Consider the following 21,205-nt stretch of genomic DNA (forward strand, 5'->3'; position numbering starts at 1 on the left):
TTAAAATCAGCTCACCCAAATTTATTTAAAACTCAGGACTGGACAAAAACTTGGGGAAGAACTTGGTAAAATTATTGAACATTTACAAATACAGAATTTTAAGAATAATCTTCAAAAACATGCATATTACTGAATTTCTGGAACATATTACTGAACTAGTAAAAAGCTTGACTAATATGCCTTTCAAAGTTTCAAGTTTTAGACTACAGTCAGCTATTTCAATGGAATGCAGTGAAAAAACACTTAAAAGCAGCAATAAAATGTAATAATAAGTGTACAGTTGAATGATCATCAATTTATTGTATTTCACTTCAAGGTCATAGTCATGAACACATTTATTATTGACCCTCAAATCCACAATTTTTGATTTTGATTTAAACACGAATAAATGTTAAACCTGCAATTTTTTGTTTTGATCTAAACCCAGAAATTTTCATTTTGATTTCAGGTTTTTATCATCCTTGCGATTTCATTAAAGACTAAATGCCCAATCTTGTCACCTGCTACTGTTGACCAAACTCCAAATTCTAACTGTAATATGGTGGTCAAGTTTTGCATGAATCAAGAGTTATGATGGCTTTTCTACAAGTACAGTTAGTATTACAGTAAAATTGCGGCAAGTTCTTTAAATAACTTGGCCGTGAGTTATTCTTGTGAGCACTTGTTTCCTTTTTGGATGCATGAGTACTCATTGAGTTTCTCAACCATGCTAGGAACAAACAATTGAAGGCAGTGGAAGATTTTGTTAAATGAGAGTTAGTTGACAATAAGTACCCAGCTGTCCATTATTTTGGGAAACATTTCTGAGGATGTCTCCTCCAGAAGGTAGCGGTGGAGGGAGTCAGGGACCATGAGGGACATGTCAGCCCTCTCACCCAGTCTTGGGTACATCTCATATCGCAAACTCGGAGGTATTTTTGGGAGCGCGTGCATCACTGTAGAAGACTGATCCATACCTTGTTCATCTAACTCATCTTTCTCTTGGTTTTCTTCATTTGCCCTTCTGAACAATTTTCCTCCTTAGTTTCTTCAAGGAACTCTTCTATGGCTTCTGTAAGAGAATAAGTGTCTATTAATTTGTTTTCCTTTGTTGTAGCGGTTTTACTGAATTTTGCTATGGTATTCTTTGGAATTCTTATTTTCTTCTTACTTTTTGTGTTGTTGGGCTTGGCTTGCTGGATTCTTCATCCTTTGTCCTCTTTGGATTTCGCAGTAGACTTCTTCATTGGCTTCTGCAAGCCATTATGATTGACTTGAAAGTTGAAACTGTCCCATAAATTCTTCCACCATCTGAAAAACATGATTGGTCTAGATTTCACATAAAAGAGCTCATGGCCTTGTATCAGCTGGAGCCATCAACGACTTCTCCATTGTGGGCTTAAATCTGATGTTGTGCCAATGTATCATGAGAAGTAGCTTTGCATTTTGAGAAATCTAGGTTCTTCTAGGAAGATCCTCTCTTGATCAGCTTGACTTTGCAACAATAATTATGACATACCCCCATATGGGTACTCGTACAATGTTTGTCCCAAAGTCTCCATATATCTTGGAGTTCTGCATGGACCATTCATACATAACTTCTACAGGCAGTTGCATGCCTCTTGTGTTGATTTTATACTTTCAGATTAATGTAAAATCTTAGAAATCAGAATTTAGTTTCTAATTAATTAGTTTGTTGTTTAAATTTTAGAGATTTCTAGATCTAGGCATAGCATAGAAATGAACAAATAAGAACAAAACACAATTACCCTGGGAAAACCTCCTAGGAGGAAAAACCCAGCCAGAAAAGATCCTCAGATCTGATTATGGATTATATTCATATAACAGTTACAACACTTATCTCAAGTTCTTGAAGATGTCTGAAGTGTTTGCACTTAGGGCTGATGGAATCAACAACAGGTCTGCACTTTTATCTGCCCCTTAGACACACCAACCAGCACTCAGACTCAAGCCCTAGATCTGCACTCTTGATGTATCAAGGGTCTGCATTTATGCTTGAAACTGATCCGTAACCCTAGCACTTTAATTCTGGAACAGCTCGGCCTCCTTTGTGACAGAATGAACTTGATGTTTTGCTTCTTCAAGTGGCAGGGATGATTCACATAAGTTCTTTCACCAATCTTCGCATTAATCAGATGTGTACTTCGCTTCATTTGGCATATGTGAATTTCGCATTATCAGCAGATATATATTTCGCATAAGGATGCATGTGTTGTGTGTCTAATGGAGTGAAGATGCCATTTATTTATATGGAGTGCAAGAGACTAATTGAGTCGGCTTTTAACTTAATTGGTGGTTTTAATTATTAATATTTCCCTTTTATCGAAATGCCATGTTAGGATAGGGTTGGCTCTATTTGTGAGAGCACGCTACCTTGTATGTGGCGTGGGGTTTTATTATGTAGCGTGGGGTTTAATGGAGTGCTGTGAGGTATAGGGCCCAGCCCTACACGTTGGAGAAAAAGGCTGGCCCCCTTGGGTGGATTCCAATGCTGCCCAAGGCAATTGGAATCCGCCATTTCCCTAATTACAATCAACATCTTGATTTGCATGTTAGCCCCCTAGAAACAAGCCTGTGGATGTTGCCTTCATCTCTTGTATCCGTTCAAGAATTGGATTATCCTTCCTAGCTTCTAACCAAACATTCAAACTTCTGGATTGACGCCACCTTCTGGTTCCCTGCTAGTTTGATCACTACTCTTATTATCATGTGTGTCAATCCTTTACTTCCTCTTGTTACAGTTTCTGCCGTCTGCTAAAACTCTCCTGAATCAGATTCATTTTCCTCAAAATCACTGAAGAAAGCTTCAGAGAAAGTTGCCCTACCAAGGCTATATCATTCATGAGTAAAATCGTAGCTTCTTTATTAGTATATATGTGATTGTAGGTTCACATTATTGAATTGCAGTACGTTGATATGCAATTTGTAACATTATAAATTTTCTATATTAGGACTTTGTGATTTTTAGTACTGAATTCAACAATATGAGAGTTCAGTAATTTGTATTATGTGAAATGGCTTTCTCACTAGTTTGTTGTATCTGTTTTCTATTTCATTCTGTTAATTTCTTAATACGCAACACTATACTATAATTTTGAAACTTTTAGTCCTTAAAATGAATCTGTCATCCTGCAGATTTCTATGCTTGTAGCAAGGAATGAGAGGGAAAGTGCACAGATTGCCTTGCGTCCAAAAGTTTCATGGGCTAGTGGTGGTGCTGCTGGGCATGTTCAAGTTCATTGTACAGACTTGTGTTCCAGCTCTGGTGATAGGTGAGCAATCCAAATGCAATTCAGTACAGTGTTTCTTCAGTCTCATTGATGGTCATAGGTTGATTAACATTTAGCCTGTATGATATGGTACTATTTTTGTCTCATGCTTTAAACAGGCTAGAAGTTGGAAGATGCTTGACATTGAGGCATGTGGTTCCAATTCTTGGTGTACCTGATGCGCTTGTCCCAGTGAATTTACCCTTTGCGCGGATTAGCTTGCTTCCTGGGTATATATTTTTGCTAGAAATATTAACTGTTTTGTCATCTTCAAATTGTCATATTAAAAAATGTTTTGGAAAATTGATTTTATAAGTTCTCTAATCGAGCTATAAAATTAATCAATCAAGTTATAGTTTCTGTTTGTCTCTTAAATAGTTTTTATTTGCTTGCAGAGAAACTTCTGCTATATGGGTTTCTGTGGATATTCCTTCAGAACAACCTCCTGGACTTTACGAGGGGGAAATGGTCATCAACTCTGTGAAGGCTGATGCAGAGTAATACTCTAGCTTGTTCAATTGCCTTCTAGAGGTCAGTTGGTACTGTAGGTGGTTTAGTCAATACAAGGCTAGTGGTCAAGATTGTTAGTGTATGCCTTGTATAGGATAAAGGTGTCTAATACTATATGTTATCTACTTGGAAGCTTAAAGATTGTCCAGTGTTCTTTGGCCCTTATCATTGAGCATGTATATTCATCCTTGCAGTTCTACAGAGGATGGTGTGGTTGAATCTGACAAGTGTGAAATTAGAAGAGAGCTGGAAAATACTTTAGCTATAGCCGAGTCTTCACAAGGAAAACCAGTGTATGAAATGGTAAGTTGATAGAAAAGTCTTATTTACTTGACACTTTTCAAGAAGATACCTTTGGAATATCTTAAATTTGATTACCGTTGCATTGTGTTATTTTTGGTTGCAGTTAGAAGGATTAAGAGCTGTCACTGCAGCATTGCAAAGATTGCTCCAATATCCATCACTCTCAGTTTCAGGTGAAAATGGCAGCATGGACATGGATGAGGACAATCAGGATGCTTTTTCCATTCATGTGAAACTTAGTGTTACTGTTTGGGACTTTGTCCTCCCAGTGACTCCTACTCTGCCTGCAGTCTTTGGTGTATCTTTCATTAACAATAATTTTCTGTTCCTTTCTCTTTTTTCATCTGAGAATAATTTCTGAGATGATTTCACTGGTTTTATGGGTTTATAACTGGCTTATGTGTTACTTTGTTTCTATAGCTAATGCATATAAATGCCCTCCACACAATTTTTCAAAGAAAAGTTTTATCTTGTTTGAGTAGTGGAACTTCTGCTTAAAGATCAAACATTTTCATAACCTCAAACTATTCAGAATGATTTTGATTACTGGGTTATGGGTCTTTCCAAATGCTTTGCTTATTTCAGTAGTTCCTTAGTGTATTCACCATTGGTAAATTAGTCAATTGATGGGATTATAATATGTAACATATTGCTAAAAGCATAGCACTAACTGTAAGTTGTAAATAATAATTTATAACAGACAAGAAGTTAAATTTCTTGGCTTTCATGCTAAACCTGTGAATGTCCAGTCCAAAGATGTTTTTTTTGATGGTCACTTACCAGGGTATTGTGAGTTAGTATTTGCCGGTAGCATAGTTTCTCTAATCTGATGGCTAATAATTGACCAAAATGAAGAACCTGTAATTATAACTTGTGCAATATAACTTTTTTGTTTATTTTTTAATTTCTAAGAAGAAGATTTCTCAGATAGGATGAAAATTCATATATTAAAAGTTCATCAAGTTCATATGAGACCTCTTAGGAGGATTTATTGACAATTCATTAGATGAGGGAACAATTTATATGGTACAAGAATATAGTTGAATAGACCAAATTGGCACTTTGATTTCATATCAGGCTTTCATTGGAAGACATATTAAATGATACTTGTTTGCTTAGGTAATCTGTGAAAAGTGTCATTACACTTGACCATATACAATTTCATTCTGTAGCATAGGTTACAGGAAAGATAATATATTGAGCTTACGAAATCCAACAAGTGCATGCATATTTCTTAAGCTTTTTCTTCTTATCATATGCTTTAAGCTTTGTGGTCGTAGGTGTGTTGGCACTTTTTTGGCATTTTAAATTTTTGCATTATTTCTCGATTTTGTGGCATAAAGTCATTTTCCTCATACGCAAGCTGCAAATTTCCCATTGATTCTGTTCACATGGGTTATATTTTGGAGAGAATGGAGAAGTCTCCCTAGTATTTTGAAGGGGGTGTTTGAATTTTACATGTTCTTTATATTTTCCAATGGGTATGAAGTTTTTACTAGTTTTAGGGTAGGGATATATAGTTAAATTTTAATTTATGAAGTTTCACCCATAGTTACAAAACTCGGACTTGGACTCGGACTTGGCAAGCTGATTTTTGACTCGGACTCGGACTCGGCAAGCTAATTTTTGACTTGGATTTGGACTCAAACTCGGTGCCCGAACACGGCAAAAACTCGGCCAAGACCCGACAAATTGAAAAACCTAAGAAATTCAAAGATTTTTAACGATTTTAAACTTGTGTCATTTATTTTTTAATAAATAAACCTCAAAGACTCAATAATCTCATCAAATAGAAGCTACTTTGAACACATACACAAGTTTACATTCATCACATAAGTATAAATGCAAATTTTAGGCTTGAGTGGAAGGAAATAAGCTAAACTAAAGAACACATTAGAAATACAAATAGTGTCAAATGTTTACAAAATTCATGGAATATGAAATCCATGTCTTCAAAAGTTCAAAACATATATCAACATAAAAGCTAGAGTCTAGAAGCTTGAAGTCTAAGGCTCAGAGGAGCCAATATTAGTGATCGCTCGACTTCGCAATTCGAGGCCCAATGCTCACACTCACACTACCACAAACCACTACTTCCAGATCCAGGAAATGGAGGCCGAGGATTTGAAGAAGCCTTTCCACCAATTAGTGCCATTTCTTCCATTTGCTTCCTTTTTAATTCTTTTTTCTCTTTAAATTCCTCTAATTGTGCTTGCACTTCACGTATAGCTTCAAGGGGTGCTTTCTTGCATGGGTTTGCTTCATGGCATTCTATTTGTGCAATGTGATATTTCAACCGGTTAATACCTCCCCCATTATATTTTGTTTTGCAATAAATACATGTTACTTCTCCTTTTTTTGATCCAGGGATGCGATGTTTCCAAGCCTTACTCTGTCTAATTGGGGCACCACTTCCACTATCGGTAGGCTGAGACATTATGCTGCAATATATTATAAATGAAAACAATCAACATAATGTCTCTTATTCTAATTAAGTTAAACTTACAAATAAATAATAGAAAGAAAAAACAAAACTAGGGTTTCAACTTTCATATTTTTTCCATCAATATAAAATAAAACAAAAACGAAAACAAATGTTAAAAAAAATATCGAAATATGAAAGTAAGAAAATCAAAAAATAACAAAAAAATGGTACTAACCTCTATAAATTTGCTAGAAACCTCTTCCAAATCCTTCTTTAACACCTTTAAATGCTTGAATGCAAGCTACAAACTTGCACAAACAATCAACAATTGCAATCTCCTCTTCAATCTATCTGTTGGTTTGCTCCTCTCTTCCTTGTGTTTTGTTGATGTGTTTTTTATGCACATGTGAAGACAGAATAAAATACCAAGGTATCTTATCCTCTCTTGAACAAAGTTATTCGAATGTTGAAGATTTGCCTAAGGATCAATCGAAATAACTCCAAGGTTATTATATGTAGGGTCTCTACGTGTGGATAAGCTCTATTGGTGTGATGTGATTTTGCTGGATCCACAATGGGACTAACATTCGAATGCCTGAACGTTTAATTTGCTGGAACTTGAGTCCTAACTACTCACCGGGGTAATAAAGAAATAACCAAAAGGTGTAGGGTTTAGAGAGTCTAATCCAAGACCTAGAATGTAAGAAGTTAGATGTACGACTAGGTGGAGTCCTATTGGGTTGGGTCTCACCATCAGGTTGAACAATCCGACACCAACTCAGTGCAATCTTCTAAGGGATGTTTCGAATGTGTTCAAATCGTTACACCATCAGACACTGATCACCGTTCAAGTTAATGCATGAACAATAGACGCATAACAATTCAAGATTAAGCTCATTCAATGCCAGTTGACCACGTAGGGCGCCCTTACAATCAATAAGAGGCTAGTGGTATGGACTAGGTGGATTCCACATGAGTGCATTCAACAATTTTCTCCATTCAATCTAATTATCTACCATCTAATATGAAGATTCAACAAGAAACCATGCATATTGCAAAGAAACGACATATTTCACGTTAACTTCAATGAAAATGGAGTTCATTTACAATTTAGGCAACAATTTCTTGCCTTCTCCTTCTATTCTATTCTAATTACTATCTAAGCTTCTATTCTTCTATTCTATTCACAAACTATTCACTATTAACCAACTATTCCCCTTTACAAATGAAGAGCCAGAGCTTTATATAGAGACCAGACCTCCTTTCATTTTAATGGCTCTGATTCATTTACAATCAATGGATAGGATTACAAGATGAAACCCTAATTAGGGTTTGTTACAACAAACTTCCCTTAGCCAATGATAAAAGTACATTTCATGAGTGTGGACCAATAGGAAACCGAGGTAGGTGCCTAGAAGTTTGTGCCTTCATGGATGAGCCTGGTTCACTGAATCTGGACATGCCGATGTGGACCTTCCCGATTGGAGGAATAGTGAGTGGGATGCCACCTTGTCTTGTATTTGCTCTGTGATGACGTTTGGTCGATCCTCCTTCGTCCTTGATGTATTTGAGAAACGATGTACCTTTCCTTGGCTCTCTTGTGCTTGATGAGGCTTCTTCACGGTCAAGTCATTTCTTCTTCTCTGCCATCTTGTGATTTCTTCATGTGATAGAATGAGGTCCTTGAGGATGGTCAGCTCCATTGCTTGCAATTCCTTGAACACTTGAAGTCCTTCAATTTGGAAGTAATTTGAGTCCTCTCTCATGCATTTGAAGTGTCCTTGATGATGATGAAACTTGAAGAGGTCACCCTTGTCCTGGCCTAATCTTCCTCCATCTTGATTTTGTTGATCTGCAAAACGAACAAAAAAATGGTGTCAAGCACTTATGATATATTCATCCTAACATGGTGTTTCTCACTTCAAACCATTAACAAGAAGGCATTAGGATCAATTTCGCTTTGGACCCTCTGGAAGGACAAGCCCTATAATGAAATTCGCTCTGGACCCTCTCTAAGGACATGCGCTATAATGAAATTCGCTCTGGACCCTCTCCAAGGACAGGCTCTATAATGAAATTCGCTTTGGACCCTCTAAGAGGTACAAGAGCGAATTTAGCAATTTTTGGACAAATTCTTCACATTTTGTGACCACAACTCACTCAAATGCATATGCCTAAGGATGCCTCTAAGTTCAATCCACCTCAATCAACGCTAGGCTTATACAAAATTGGGAGCAAAAGGAGGTTTCAAGAAAATTTGCTCCGGAAGGGTCAGGAGCGATTTTTGTCTTTTAGTCTCAAATTCATCATTTCCTTTGCTTCAAATCACTTCTCAAGGCAATTATACATCAATCTTCTCTCAACCATTCCTTAGGAACCAAGATTTCGACCCCAAACAAGGAGCAAATAGAGGTTTAGGAAATTTCGCTCTGGACCCTTTGGAAGGGTCAGGAGCTTAGATGAAATTCGCTCTGGACCCTTTGGAAGGGTCAGGAGCGAATTTTGAATTTTTAGGCTTAATTCACATCTCTTTTCACTTAGCTTTGTCTTAGACTTGAACTTTGATCCTTTTCTCTCCATGATCTTGCAAATTTGCCCTTACTTTTGCTCAAAATGACAACCATTCAATGACTTTGGTGAAGAATTAGGTCTCCTCAAGGATTTCGCTTTGGTACCTTTGGAAGGTACATGACCCTTTGAGAAAATTCGCTCTGGACCCTTTGGAAGGGTCAGGAGCGAATTTTGCACTCTTGGTCAAATTCCCAACTCTTTCAAGGGCTAAGGGCATTTATCTGGATCTCAAATCACTTTAAATCATTAATCTTCCCTTAATCACACCATAGGAACAAAGAGTTCAACCCAAACAAGGAGCAAATAGGTGTTTTAAGAAAATTCGCTCTTGTCCCTTTGGAGGGGTCAGGAGCGAATTTGGTTTTTTTGCCAAAATTCTCCATTTCTTCATGTTCCAAGTGTATTTATCTTCTTCAAAGATGCCATGGGACCAAGGTTTGTGATGCAAATTAGGACCAAGAAGGGAGATATAAGGAAATTCGCTCTGGACCCTTTGGAAGGATTAGGAGTGAAATTTGACATGTTAGTCTTTCTGTCAGGATTCATATTGGAAACATAACATTTAATTTTAAGTGATTGTCACTTATACTTTAAGTTATATTCCATATATATTGTCAGGATGTTTGAGAGTGGTTTCGGACCTCCAGGAGTTATAATGCAAAATCTAGTTTTTGGAGTATTCTTCAATTTTCCAGACTTAGTCAAATTTCAGGATCAGGATGACATACCAGACTTAGCCAAATTTCAGGACATTTGAGGATCAGGATGACATTCCAGACTCCTTAAGGCGAATTCGCTTTGTCCTTGATGTAAGGGATGGGACCTAGGAGGACATTATGCATTCAACCAAGGTTTGATTTAGCAACTTGAAGTGCGACCGGATAGTACCCAAAAACACTCTAGGAATGATCTAAATAACCCCTAATCACTCAATTGACCTGACCACTTGAGGAGATCCACTTGACTCAATCCCTTCAATGGAAAGGCTAAGACACTAAAACGACTAACAACAAAACCAAAAGGGCTAACCCCAAAAAGCAAAAAGTGGGGGTCCCCATTTGCAATGGGGTGATGTGTGAATACGTCACAACATGTTTGCAAACAAGAAAAATGACTTTTTAGGGGGAGAGTCAAAATATATTTACCTTTTGTTTCACTTAAAACAAACACACATTAATTTTTTTTGGCTTTTTTTATGTTGCTTGGGCGGCAGAGTCCAAGGCTCAGGACTCAGCAAGTTTGCCAAGTCTAGAAAAATTGGCAAGTCTGTCGAGTCTGGCAGACTCACCGAGTCTGCCAAGACCCAACTAGACTCGGCCGATTCTGAGTCCAGGGAATCCAAAACCATGGGCTAACCTTAGTGGTATAAAAAACCATGGGCTAACCAACATGACACTCATTAGGTGGTTCCATGAGTTGGCACATGTTCCCGAAAGCTCTCTTAGAAGTATTCCAAGATAAGTCCAAACAAGTTTGGACATTTCAACAACCATAACAAAAATAGATGATCCTCTCTTAATGGTTTTGTCTTCTCCTCAATGATTTGTTACATTTCAACCAAATTATTCTCTCCTTGAGGCTTTGTCCTTTAGTGCACCTAATCAACATTCCTTGCAACGATATTATGCAAGGTGTACAACACCTTCCTTACAAATGTCTGCATCTGTCAGGGAATTTCGCCGGATAAGTGATTTGTTTTTTGGGCTACATTTGTTACCTTTTTGATATTCTGGTTAGCATTCTGTCACAATAGTTGTTAAAGCTTTCCATTAATATTATATGGGGATGTTTGTTTATTTATGAATTGCTAAATAGTAAATGATATATGGTCATGTGAAGTTTCTTGAGCTATTGAATTGCATTTAATTGAAATTGCAGCTAGACTGGTCGGTTCTTATATGTAGTTCTGGTTCTCTTCTTTAGTTGATTCATATGTAGTTTTTAGGCTTAAATTTATACATATGCTTCCTCAGTTCTTTATGCTTTGACTCTGCCACTAGTAGGTCAAGACATCAGTCTTTTCTTGGTTATTTGATCAAAATTTTATGGTGATATATGTGTTACCCTTGTAAATTATTTATAATTTATGTCCTAGTAGTTTATACAAGCTTAGTAATACTTATCCTTGCCAAATACTTTGAGAGCTTATTTTTGTTTGCACATCCTTAGTAGTTTTATACACTTTTGGAGTGTTCAGTTTACAAATGAATTATGAAATTATGGATAAATTAACATTTGAGATTTTAATCAGATTTCACATTTTGAGATGCATTGTAACCTAATAGTAATTTGTTGTGTTTAGAGATTTGTGCTCTAGGAGATTGGTAAGCCAACATAAGGAATATGTAGTGACGACTTTTTGAGGTATGATCCGTATGTAAAGGGTATGGCTAAGCCATGTAGTTAGTTTATTTATTTATTGTACAAGATCTCTACTAACACTTTTCTTGGCCTTAGTAGAGCTAGAAGAGTTCCTTGCTCTTGTTAGTTGGTTAGAACTGCTTGTATGATTCCGACATGATTACCTAGCTCGACATTGATGCATCGGGGTTAGTTATCAGAGTTTTTCTTCAGAGTTGCATGATATAATTTTTGAAGGTGCATTGACCAAATTGATGGTGGAGATATTGATGCTTGTGCAAAGATAGTTGTTGTACTTGATGTTAAAACTTTTCTTAGAAAGCATGTGATTATCAAAATATTTACATGGCCACCGAATTAGCTTCAATGAAAGTTAAGTAACATTGCACCATATATCAGATGCCATAAGCTGTGAACATCCCCACGGTTGATAGTCCCTTAGTGCTATTATAGTTGAGCATAACATGGTTTCCTTCATTTCAAAATGTCCAATACCACTTTATTAGTGATTCTTTTTTTGTTGGCTAATGCTTATTTGCTACTTTTGGTCATCATATGGCAAGGAAGGCTGCAAACAAGTATTTTCTTGATTTTAGATGCAAAATTTGAAGTAGTTTTATTTTTAAGCTATCTGAAAAGTCATAGCTTGAAATATATGATAATTATCTGCAATGCTAGAAAACTGGCCTTCTTCCAAAGGTAGCAACATTGCTTTTTACTTGTAAATACACGGGGATGGGCCTGCTAGGAAGAAATCCATGTAGTCTAATGTTATGGGGCTATTCACTTGTCTAGTCTTTGTTAACAATAATTCTTTTGTTTCCATTAAACTATAACTTTTAGGATAGCTTGGAATGACCATCTGGAGGAGGAAAGGTTCCATCATCAATGCAAAAACATCTCCTTTTATAAGTCTTCCTTATGATGTCAGTCAGATTGTATTGAGATTGATACAACTTTGCTTCCATTATTTTGATAGTCATTACCATAGGAACATAAATCGCTTTTTTGAGATTAAATTGACAAACCAAAAGATAAAGACTGTGTAGTTTGCAGATTTGGACTCGGAGTACTCAGCAAGCCCAAAATTTTCGACTCAGCAAAAACTTGACAACTTGGAAGATACTCAATAAATTAATTAATTAAAAAAAACCATAGTTTTTTGCAAAATTCAATCACAAATGTATTAATATAAAATTAGCACCTTGAAAAAGAAAATCATGGTTATATAGCAAAAAGAATGCATGGAAAAACGTGTTTTAACTGCTTTTTTCCTGTCTGTAAAAACTCAAGCTGCAAAAAAAGAGAGTACTTGCAAATTTTGCGAACTTTGAAAGATTGTTTTCAATCGGTGAGTAAAAAATTGGAAAATTAAACACAGATTAATTTAAAAAATAGATTAAAAAACATTGTTGCTTAGGGATGCATCCTTGAGGGTGTTTCGTCTTTCTTGATAGTGGGACATTTTAGTTATGGAGACATAACATCCTTCTAAACTTTTTGTTTTGGACATTCTAGGGGTGCTCCCTTTACATGGGGAATGTCACCTTGGTTCATCCCTTGTTAGGAAACCCCACGGGGGTGTTAGGGCATCCTTGACTTTCTTGTGCTAGGGTTTTGCTGTGTGTTTGTGCCCTTCACTTTGACTAGTTTAACAATTACAAGTTTTTCGAGGATGTTTGGAAGATGGATGGGTGTCAATTTGGGGTGGACTTAGCATACAGGTGACGATTCCATGTTTGGTTGGGATGAGATTGAGAGTTGCATGCAAAGAGAATTTGTAGCGATGAGGGCTTAGAGCGTTGAAAGGATGCACTCCAATGGAACAAGTCAGCGGAAAGGGTGACAATGGAAGGCAACTCTTTTCATTTCAATGCTAATAAGTTTGTTAAATCGGTAACAAAGTGATCAGAACAGCCTAGGTGCTGGATGCATAAATAGCTTTGGATTGCTAATAATGCCCAACTTATTCAATATAAAATAGCTATTGACTGCTTTGATCCCTTTGATAGTTTGATTCTTGTATTTCCACTAACGTTGCTTTCATTCATCTTTTTCTCTTAATATTATCTATTTATCTATTGCATCATTTAGAGCATATGATGAAAAGGTAGTTTAGGTAGCCAACACACTTTTAAAAAATACAAGATCTTCATCTTATGGTTTCTTTAATGCTTAGAAAAAGGGAAAAAAGCTTTAACTTTCCTTTAACCAAAATTGTATGATTTCTTTGTTTTAGTAGAATTAATTTTTAATTTTTTCCTTGTTGGAAAAAGTTGTTCAACTTATAGTTATCATTTATCATTGATTGATTTTTGTATTGTATTTTCAATTTTGTATTTATTATTTAATTTTGTTGTGTAAATTATAGTGTGCATATATGTACCTTGTAGTCCCCAAAATCTTTAAAAAATTGGAAGTTTTTCATATATATATAATGTACCCTCGCTGTCACCTAAAATTTGGAAAGTCAAAGAAACATTTCCACGTGGTGTAATCAAATACATTTTTTTTGGCTTTTTAAAACCACAGCAGGTGTCTGGGGGTAGCAGCCATTGGGGGCAATGTGTTCACTATCACGATACAGAGTGGGTTGGAGGAGCAAAGCTCTTGTTGCTAAGACCAAATTAAGCCCTTAGAGGCCATATAGACCTTTATTGTGCATGCCATTTAAAATTTTTTTATCACTTAAACAAGCTCCGAAGCCTTCAAACAATGTTTTTGAGGCCATAAAGCAGCAAAAAGGCAATGTAATCATGAGATTTTGGCAATGAATTGAGGAAAAGTAGTATTGTACAAGCAAATTGAAAAAATTGTGGTTTATTTGATTAAACTGGCCTCAAGAATTATGCTAGTAATTAGAGGGAAAAACTGACAGCCTCAGGAATCATGGCAGTGATTAAAAGAAAAAAATGGCCACTTACTGGAAAAATTCAAATTATATAAGCATACTTGTTGCAGTGATTTATTCATGATTTGCTGGCCTTTTTTGCTTTCAAAATTGTGCCCAAGAAAAGAAATTGGTTATCCAAGCTGATTCAAATCATCAACTTGTGCAATTGCAAACTAGTCACATTTTTTGGCAATTTCTGCTACTATGATGTTTATATCTGTCAGAGTTCCTATATGAAGCGCATTCGTCCATGCTGTGAAATTTGCAATTGAATGCATCGGTCTATGTTGTGAAGTCTGCAATTTCTTACTTGAATCGGCTATGTCCTGGCAGCAATGGGGGAGTTGATCTTCCATATATGAAGAAACTGTAAGTTTTAAATGACAGATTTTGTTTTGTAAGGCCACTCTGACAAGTATTTGTTTGCATTAGTTATAGTGAAAGGTTATGTTTGGATTAGGTAACAAAGCTGATGGTGCAAATTAAAAGCACTAATCTTTAAGATTTGCCACCTAATTAGGTCAAACAAGTTTATGTAAAAGAACTAAGCCTGCCCAAGCTGCAAAAGAGGAGAGACCTATACATAACCAAAATAATGAATGACCTGCTTGAAAAAAATTTGGGAGTGGTTCTTATTAGCACAAGCCAGGCTAGGTTTGTGTGGGCATCTGCTAATATTCCTTTTGTCTTAATTAGCACTCTTTCAGATACTCAAGATAGTAATGATTGTTTGACATGGATATTTTGCAAGATACAAATACATTCGCAGGTCGAAATGTTGCCCTTTGTCTATTTCGCATGCATAAGTTGTTAATATCATCTAGATGCAGGTATAAGTTGTACTCGTTTTTTAAGAGTTATGTGAAAAATAAAAAACTATTATAGAAACTTGTGATTGGAAGTCTTGTATTATATAAAACTTAACTTTTGATATCCATTTGTATTTTATTTACTATTGAATATTGTATTGTATCCATTTGTGCAGATGCATGTAATGTAAATTAACACCAGACTGTTTTGTATAAGGGCTTATGTTACCATGGGAATTACCACAAAGATATGTATTAGTTTGTGGGTATAGAGACAAACATGCAATCAAATAATGTTGGTGTGATGAATGCATCCTCCCTTAGTGTGATATATTCATTGTGCCCATATAAGAAGAGCTTCCTTATGATGCGAGGGTAATTATGGTTGTCGCTGTTGATTGTTGATGAATAGAAAGGATCCATGTTGCACTACATTATGTTCTCTTTTTGTTTTGTTATAACTAACTATGATATTTCTGCATTCATGTTAATATTGCACACCAAGTTTTTGTGTGGTGTCAACCCTTTTTTATAGAGTGGTCTAGGGTAACCATTGCACGCCTTAGGTAAGCAATCTGCAGACTCATATGTGGTAGGGTGCCGGATGATAAATGTGACTATGGTATAGTTGTTCACTGCATGAAATAGCCAGCAAGAGGAGTATAATGGCATAAAGCCAGAGAAGTTACATGGTTGTGAGCCGTACAACTCTTTGTACAAAGTCAATATCAGTGAAATACCAGAGCAGTTGTTCAAGTTGATCATTGCATTGATAAAACATTGGAATTTACACAAATAATAGATTGAGTGGATTGCAGAGAAGATTGTGTTTTTGAAAGCATTGGATGCTGTCTGGAGTCTCGAAATGCCTAGTAGGTGTCTTTGTGGATTTCATTGTGGTGTGTACCTCCTTTAATTCTGTACTTTTCTGGCCATTTAAAGTTCAAGTTTGCAAAGCATATTGAGGGCATTGAACTTTTGATGCATATCTTGCATTGGTAGTATGTTGATGGGGAACCTCGATTAGCAGTGTTGGTGAGGGTGGTTCTTGTGGATTGTTTGAATCATAGTTTAAAAACTCGGACTCGACAATAACTCGACAGAGCCAAAAAATTTAAAAACTCGGGACTTGGCAAAAACTCGGCAAATTTATCGAACATTTTAAAATACATAATTTCTTAAAATATTCTTGATAACACATAAAATTTTACTATCCTTTTCTCAATAAAATTAAATAGGAAGTGTTCAATTCAAAATAAAAAACTCCTTTCACTGCTTTATTTTATAGTTATTAAAAATTTAAAACGAGTTAATTTCTAATGTCAATGGAATTTTATTAAGTTTTGGTTTATCGCTACAATTGTTAATTACATAAAATTATATTGTTATAATGATATATGGTGACAAAAACAGTAAACTACAACAACACCTTAAACTATATTATTATAATGATATACGGTGACGAAAACAATAAAATAGAACAACACCTTAAATTATATTATTATAATCATATATGGTGACAAAAACAATAAAATAGAACAACACCTTTGGAGATAATTTTATTAATACTAAAATATATCCAATTTGTTATTCATGTGAATAAAATTTTTATTCATTCTTATTCTTGATACACTGTTGGAAAAATTTAAGAGCTGTAACTTTGTCAAGACCCTGGTTCGCACATAAACAACAGATTTCCATTGCAAAATGATTTGAACTTGGCCCTGAATGATTTGGCCATAACATCATCAGGTATGCCCTAAATTGTATACCATTGTCATCATGCCCTAAACTGTTTGCCATCGTTGTGCCCTCAGTCAGCGGCTTTTTTTTCAACAATAAAACACACGAAAACCCTAGAAAAAATTCGTGGTTCAGTTAAAATCGGTTTTAAATTAGCTCTGGATGAGTTATTCATAAGTTTCAGGTAAAAATCTGTGCTTTTTTTGTGATTTTTTCACCAAAAATCACTGCGATTTATTGCAAAACTGGCTGCAAGTTTTTGCCTGAGATACTCGTCGCTGGTTTCAACATGCGGTATTTGCAATTTCTGTGAGTAACCTGCGAGTTTTTCATTCATGGCTTGAATAGCCTGCTGAATACTTCAGTATCAAATAGGGTAGTTATTACTAGCATTTGATAGGTTGTTTTAATGGACAATGCCATTTTACCCATTATATCTGTAGTTGGTTGTGTGTGCACTTGTAGCTCTTGTCTGATGATCAAGATGATCGATAAATTATCATTCTACAAAAGAGGAGAAATGAATTCATTTTTCAATCCGCTTTTTCTTGAACTTCTTGGATGTGGACCATGTAGCTATTCACAGAACTTGTCTGGGAAAATCATGCTGGATGAGAATTTCACCTGCTACGATAACTGTTGGCACGGTGAGCAACATTAGTGGTTTGTTTCACAAATCAAATGTTTGATCTTAAAGGATGGACTGGTTTAATCTTCCTTATTAATATGTAAAACATTTATAACATAAGGATCCACAATTGTATGAGTTCTTTGACTAGATAAATCCAGATATCGGAAACTGTGATTGAAGATCGTTTTGGATTGGAACATGGAAGTGAAGGCTGGTATGATTCGTTAGACATGCATTACAAGTGGCTACTGCAGTACAGGATAAGTCCCTACTTTTGCAGGTGGGGTGACAACATGCGTGTTCTGACATACACTTGTCCATGGCCTGGTAATATTTACAGAGTTCATGATTCTGTGATTTGTTTAATTATTTATGAAAAGATAAATTGAAGACAGTTTTGTTTTCTGGTTGGTAATATAATTTCCTTTTTTGGGTTTGGTAGCTGATCATCCAAAAGCAGAAGAATATTATTCTGATCCAAGATTAGCAGTTTATGCGGTACCATATGCACCAGTTCTATCAAGGTAACTTTTTGACTGCAAATTTCTTGGTTCTTCAATTTTTATGGAATGATGCCATTTTGATTTCCTAATGTGAACTGTTTTCTTGGTCTATTATAATTTATTATCACAGTACCTATGAAGCAAAAGATGTGTTGAGGAAAGAAATTGAAATTCTAAAGACAAAACCTCATTGGAAAAAATCATACTTTTATCTATGGGATGAGGTATGTGTGGCAATTGAAAACTATTGAGTTCGACATTTGATATCGACATCATTTGTATGGGATATTTTCTTGTTGAATGTATTTATATTATTACGTGTCTGATACCTTCAGTTTTGAATTTCTTCATGATGATGAATAATTGAAAACTTATTTTGGTGCTGTGATTTGTCAGCCTCTAAACTCGGAGCAGTATGACATGATTCGCAGCATGTCCAGTGAAATAAGATCTCTTGCACCAGATGCCCGTGTTTTAACGACTTATTATTGTGGTAAGTTAACATGGTAATGATGTAATGCCCGAATTTTAAATAGGACATTGGCAGGATAAAACAGATCAAACAATTTTATTTTGTGGTCACAAATACTAAACAAACAATGTTGCAATGCACACACTCACACAAATTTCATTGTCTCCACGTCAACACTAGCACAGGTGCCTAAACGTGCATGCAGGTGACACACATGAAGAGAGATACAATGCCATCTTGACAAGGAAGAAGTTGTAAGCATCTCAGTACAGCACACTCTCAAAGTAAAAGCATGCCACAGACTACTAGAGAACCATCACCAACTCATTCTACTAAAAAGGTACACAACACATGTAACATTAACACACATGGCAGTGGAGTGAAGAGATGAGTCGGACTCAATAAGAAGGAAGACTTGACAAGGAAGAAGTGGTAAGAATCTCAACACAGCACACTCACAATGCAAGAGCATAACAGACACTACTAAAGAGCCATCACCAATTCAATCTTCTGAAAAGCTAGACAACACATGTGACATTAACACACACCACAGCAGAAAACTTAAAGGAGGTGACACCAAACAGTTCGTCTTTAGATTCATTAATCAGGGTGAAGAGATGAGCCAGACTGAATGAGGAGGAAGAAGTGGACTGTGGTAAGCATGTCAATACACCACACTCACAAAGCAAAAGCATAACACACACTGCTAGAGATCCATCACCAACTCATTCTACTAGAAGTCTTAAAAGGAATGTAACATATGTGACATTAACACACAACGTAGCAGAAAACTAAAAGGAGACACCAAACAGTTTTTTCCTTAGATTCATTAATTTGGGCAAAGAGATGAGTCAGATTCAATAAGAAGGAAGATGCCTCAGCAAGAATCCTACAATGATCATTCAGATTTTATTGGTCTAAGATCTCATTAATTCTTTTACTAGCACTTAGAGAATTCAAGAGAGATGGAGATGATACTTTCATATCATTTCACAATTCCAACATGGACACAAAAGTAAGAACGGCCATTCCATTGATAAGAAGAGAGAGAAAAGGGATACTTTCATAACATATCATTTTACGATTTGAACATGGACACAAAAGTAAGAAGTACCATTCCGTTGATAAGAAGAGAGAGACATTAAGAATTATTGTGGATAAGACATTAAACTAGGATAGAGAGTTGTCATTGGGAACCAAAGCCTATCAATACACACAAAGCATTCAAAACATTATGTAATCCATTCCAATTCACAAAACATATGGAACTAATCGATTTAATTCAGTCAGTTACAAGATCATAATAAAAAATGAAAGAGATCAAATCTATCTTTTCTTTAATTTCACTTTCATGAGAGATAGAACACTAGGGCACGTCTCTAGCACACTTAGTTAAAATAGGAGAATGTTTCTTCTTACACAAGAATAAATTTGCAACCAATAACATGATGAAAACACTTCAAAGAGTTAAAATTGAACATTTGAGGTGAAGACGAGACAAAGCAGGTCCTACGGATAAATTTTCACCTTTGAACCTTATTGAAAATTCAAAATTTCACTTCCCTGTTACTATTTTCCCTATTAGCAATAGCATTTTCCCTTGTCTATGGGGCAACCACGTTGCTTGTCCGATCAAATAGGGGAACAATATTTTGGTAGACAAGCAAAATGACACTATTGGAAATTAGCAAGTATGCAGAAATACTCATTTTCCAGTTTTTCTCCTAATGCAATTGGGAAATGCTTGTCTGCAACATGACTATGATTTTCAGTACAATTTCACTGAGATTCATGGAAGGAAATCATTTCTACAAGCCTGATTGCAGCTGTAACAAGAAACATTTTAACAAAGTAGGAAAAAGGTTTTGGAAGCACAAACTTTTTTATGTCATTTTCGACTTTTATGATCTGGATAAATATTATGCCATTGAATTCTAAATGTTATCAACTGCACATCCAAGACACAAAAATACTGGATAACAAGACACATTTCTTTTAACTATAAAGAATATGGCCATTTTCATTCTAAACACATGACATGAATGATATTAGAACTTTACACATGAACCCATAAAACCTGGGTATCAAAATATGTTTCATGTTCATCTATAGGCTCAAAAGAGATGATTACTTTCAATTTACACATTTGCTGAGTAGAGGATGTACTCACCATCCTACCATTATTACCGTCATCAATTGCAATAGATGTCTATGCAAACTAGGTAACCCTTGGGCTATGGAGGTATACCATGGATACACCTCTGCCAAGGCCTTTTCTCAAGCTCACTCAAAGGTCTCATACAAGACTCTAGAATCCATACAAAGGTCTATTACAAGCATCAAATGGTTCATTTTCAATCTTATTTCACAAGCCTCCCATGGCTTCTCGCAAGGAAATCACATAAATGAGCTACTCTTAGCTCCACATAAGGATTGCTCATAATCACACAAAGGAACCACATGAGGTTTTTGTCAAGATGCCTCACAAACCTTTTAGTCTCAATACTAAAATCTACAAAGTTCACAATAGTTTCCTCTCAAGAAACCATGGATTCAATCACATATCTTATACTTGAAAGAAAGGGTTTGAACCCAATTGTTCAACCAAAGGGCAAAACAAAGCAAATAATGTTTCACAAACATATATTCAAGCTATCCTTACCATACAAGGATACAAATATTACAAATGACCTCAAATGCATAACTCAAACAAAC

General features: G+C 35.7%; 1 protein-coding gene across 1 annotated transcript in view; it reads left to right on the top strand.

Annotated features, from left to right (window-relative positions):
- Window positions 1-21,205, top strand: part of LOC131037322 (uncharacterized) — a 165,415-nt gene that overhangs the window by 32,691 nt on the left and 111,519 nt on the right. The window contains exons 3-11 of the mRNA XM_057969427.2: window positions 3,136-3,272; window positions 3,389-3,499; window positions 3,665-3,766; window positions 3,974-4,082; window positions 4,186-4,380; window positions 17,674-17,842; window positions 17,958-18,039; window positions 18,149-18,242; window positions 18,415-18,511. Of these exons, the coding sequence (XP_057825410.1) occupies window positions 3,136-3,272; window positions 3,389-3,499; window positions 3,665-3,766; window positions 3,974-4,082; window positions 4,186-4,380; window positions 17,674-17,842; window positions 17,958-18,039; window positions 18,149-18,242; window positions 18,415-18,511 (1,096 nt within the window). The remainder of the gene's footprint in view (window positions 1-3,135; window positions 3,273-3,388; window positions 3,500-3,664; window positions 3,767-3,973; window positions 4,083-4,185; window positions 4,381-17,673; window positions 17,843-17,957; window positions 18,040-18,148; window positions 18,243-18,414; window positions 18,512-21,205) is intronic.

Source organism: Cryptomeria japonica, chromosome 3 (genome assembly GCF_030272615.1).
Source record: "Cryptomeria japonica chromosome 3, Sugi_1.0, whole genome shotgun sequence".
Lineage (NCBI taxonomy): Eukaryota > Viridiplantae > Streptophyta > Pinopsida > Cupressales > Cupressaceae > Cryptomeria > Cryptomeria japonica.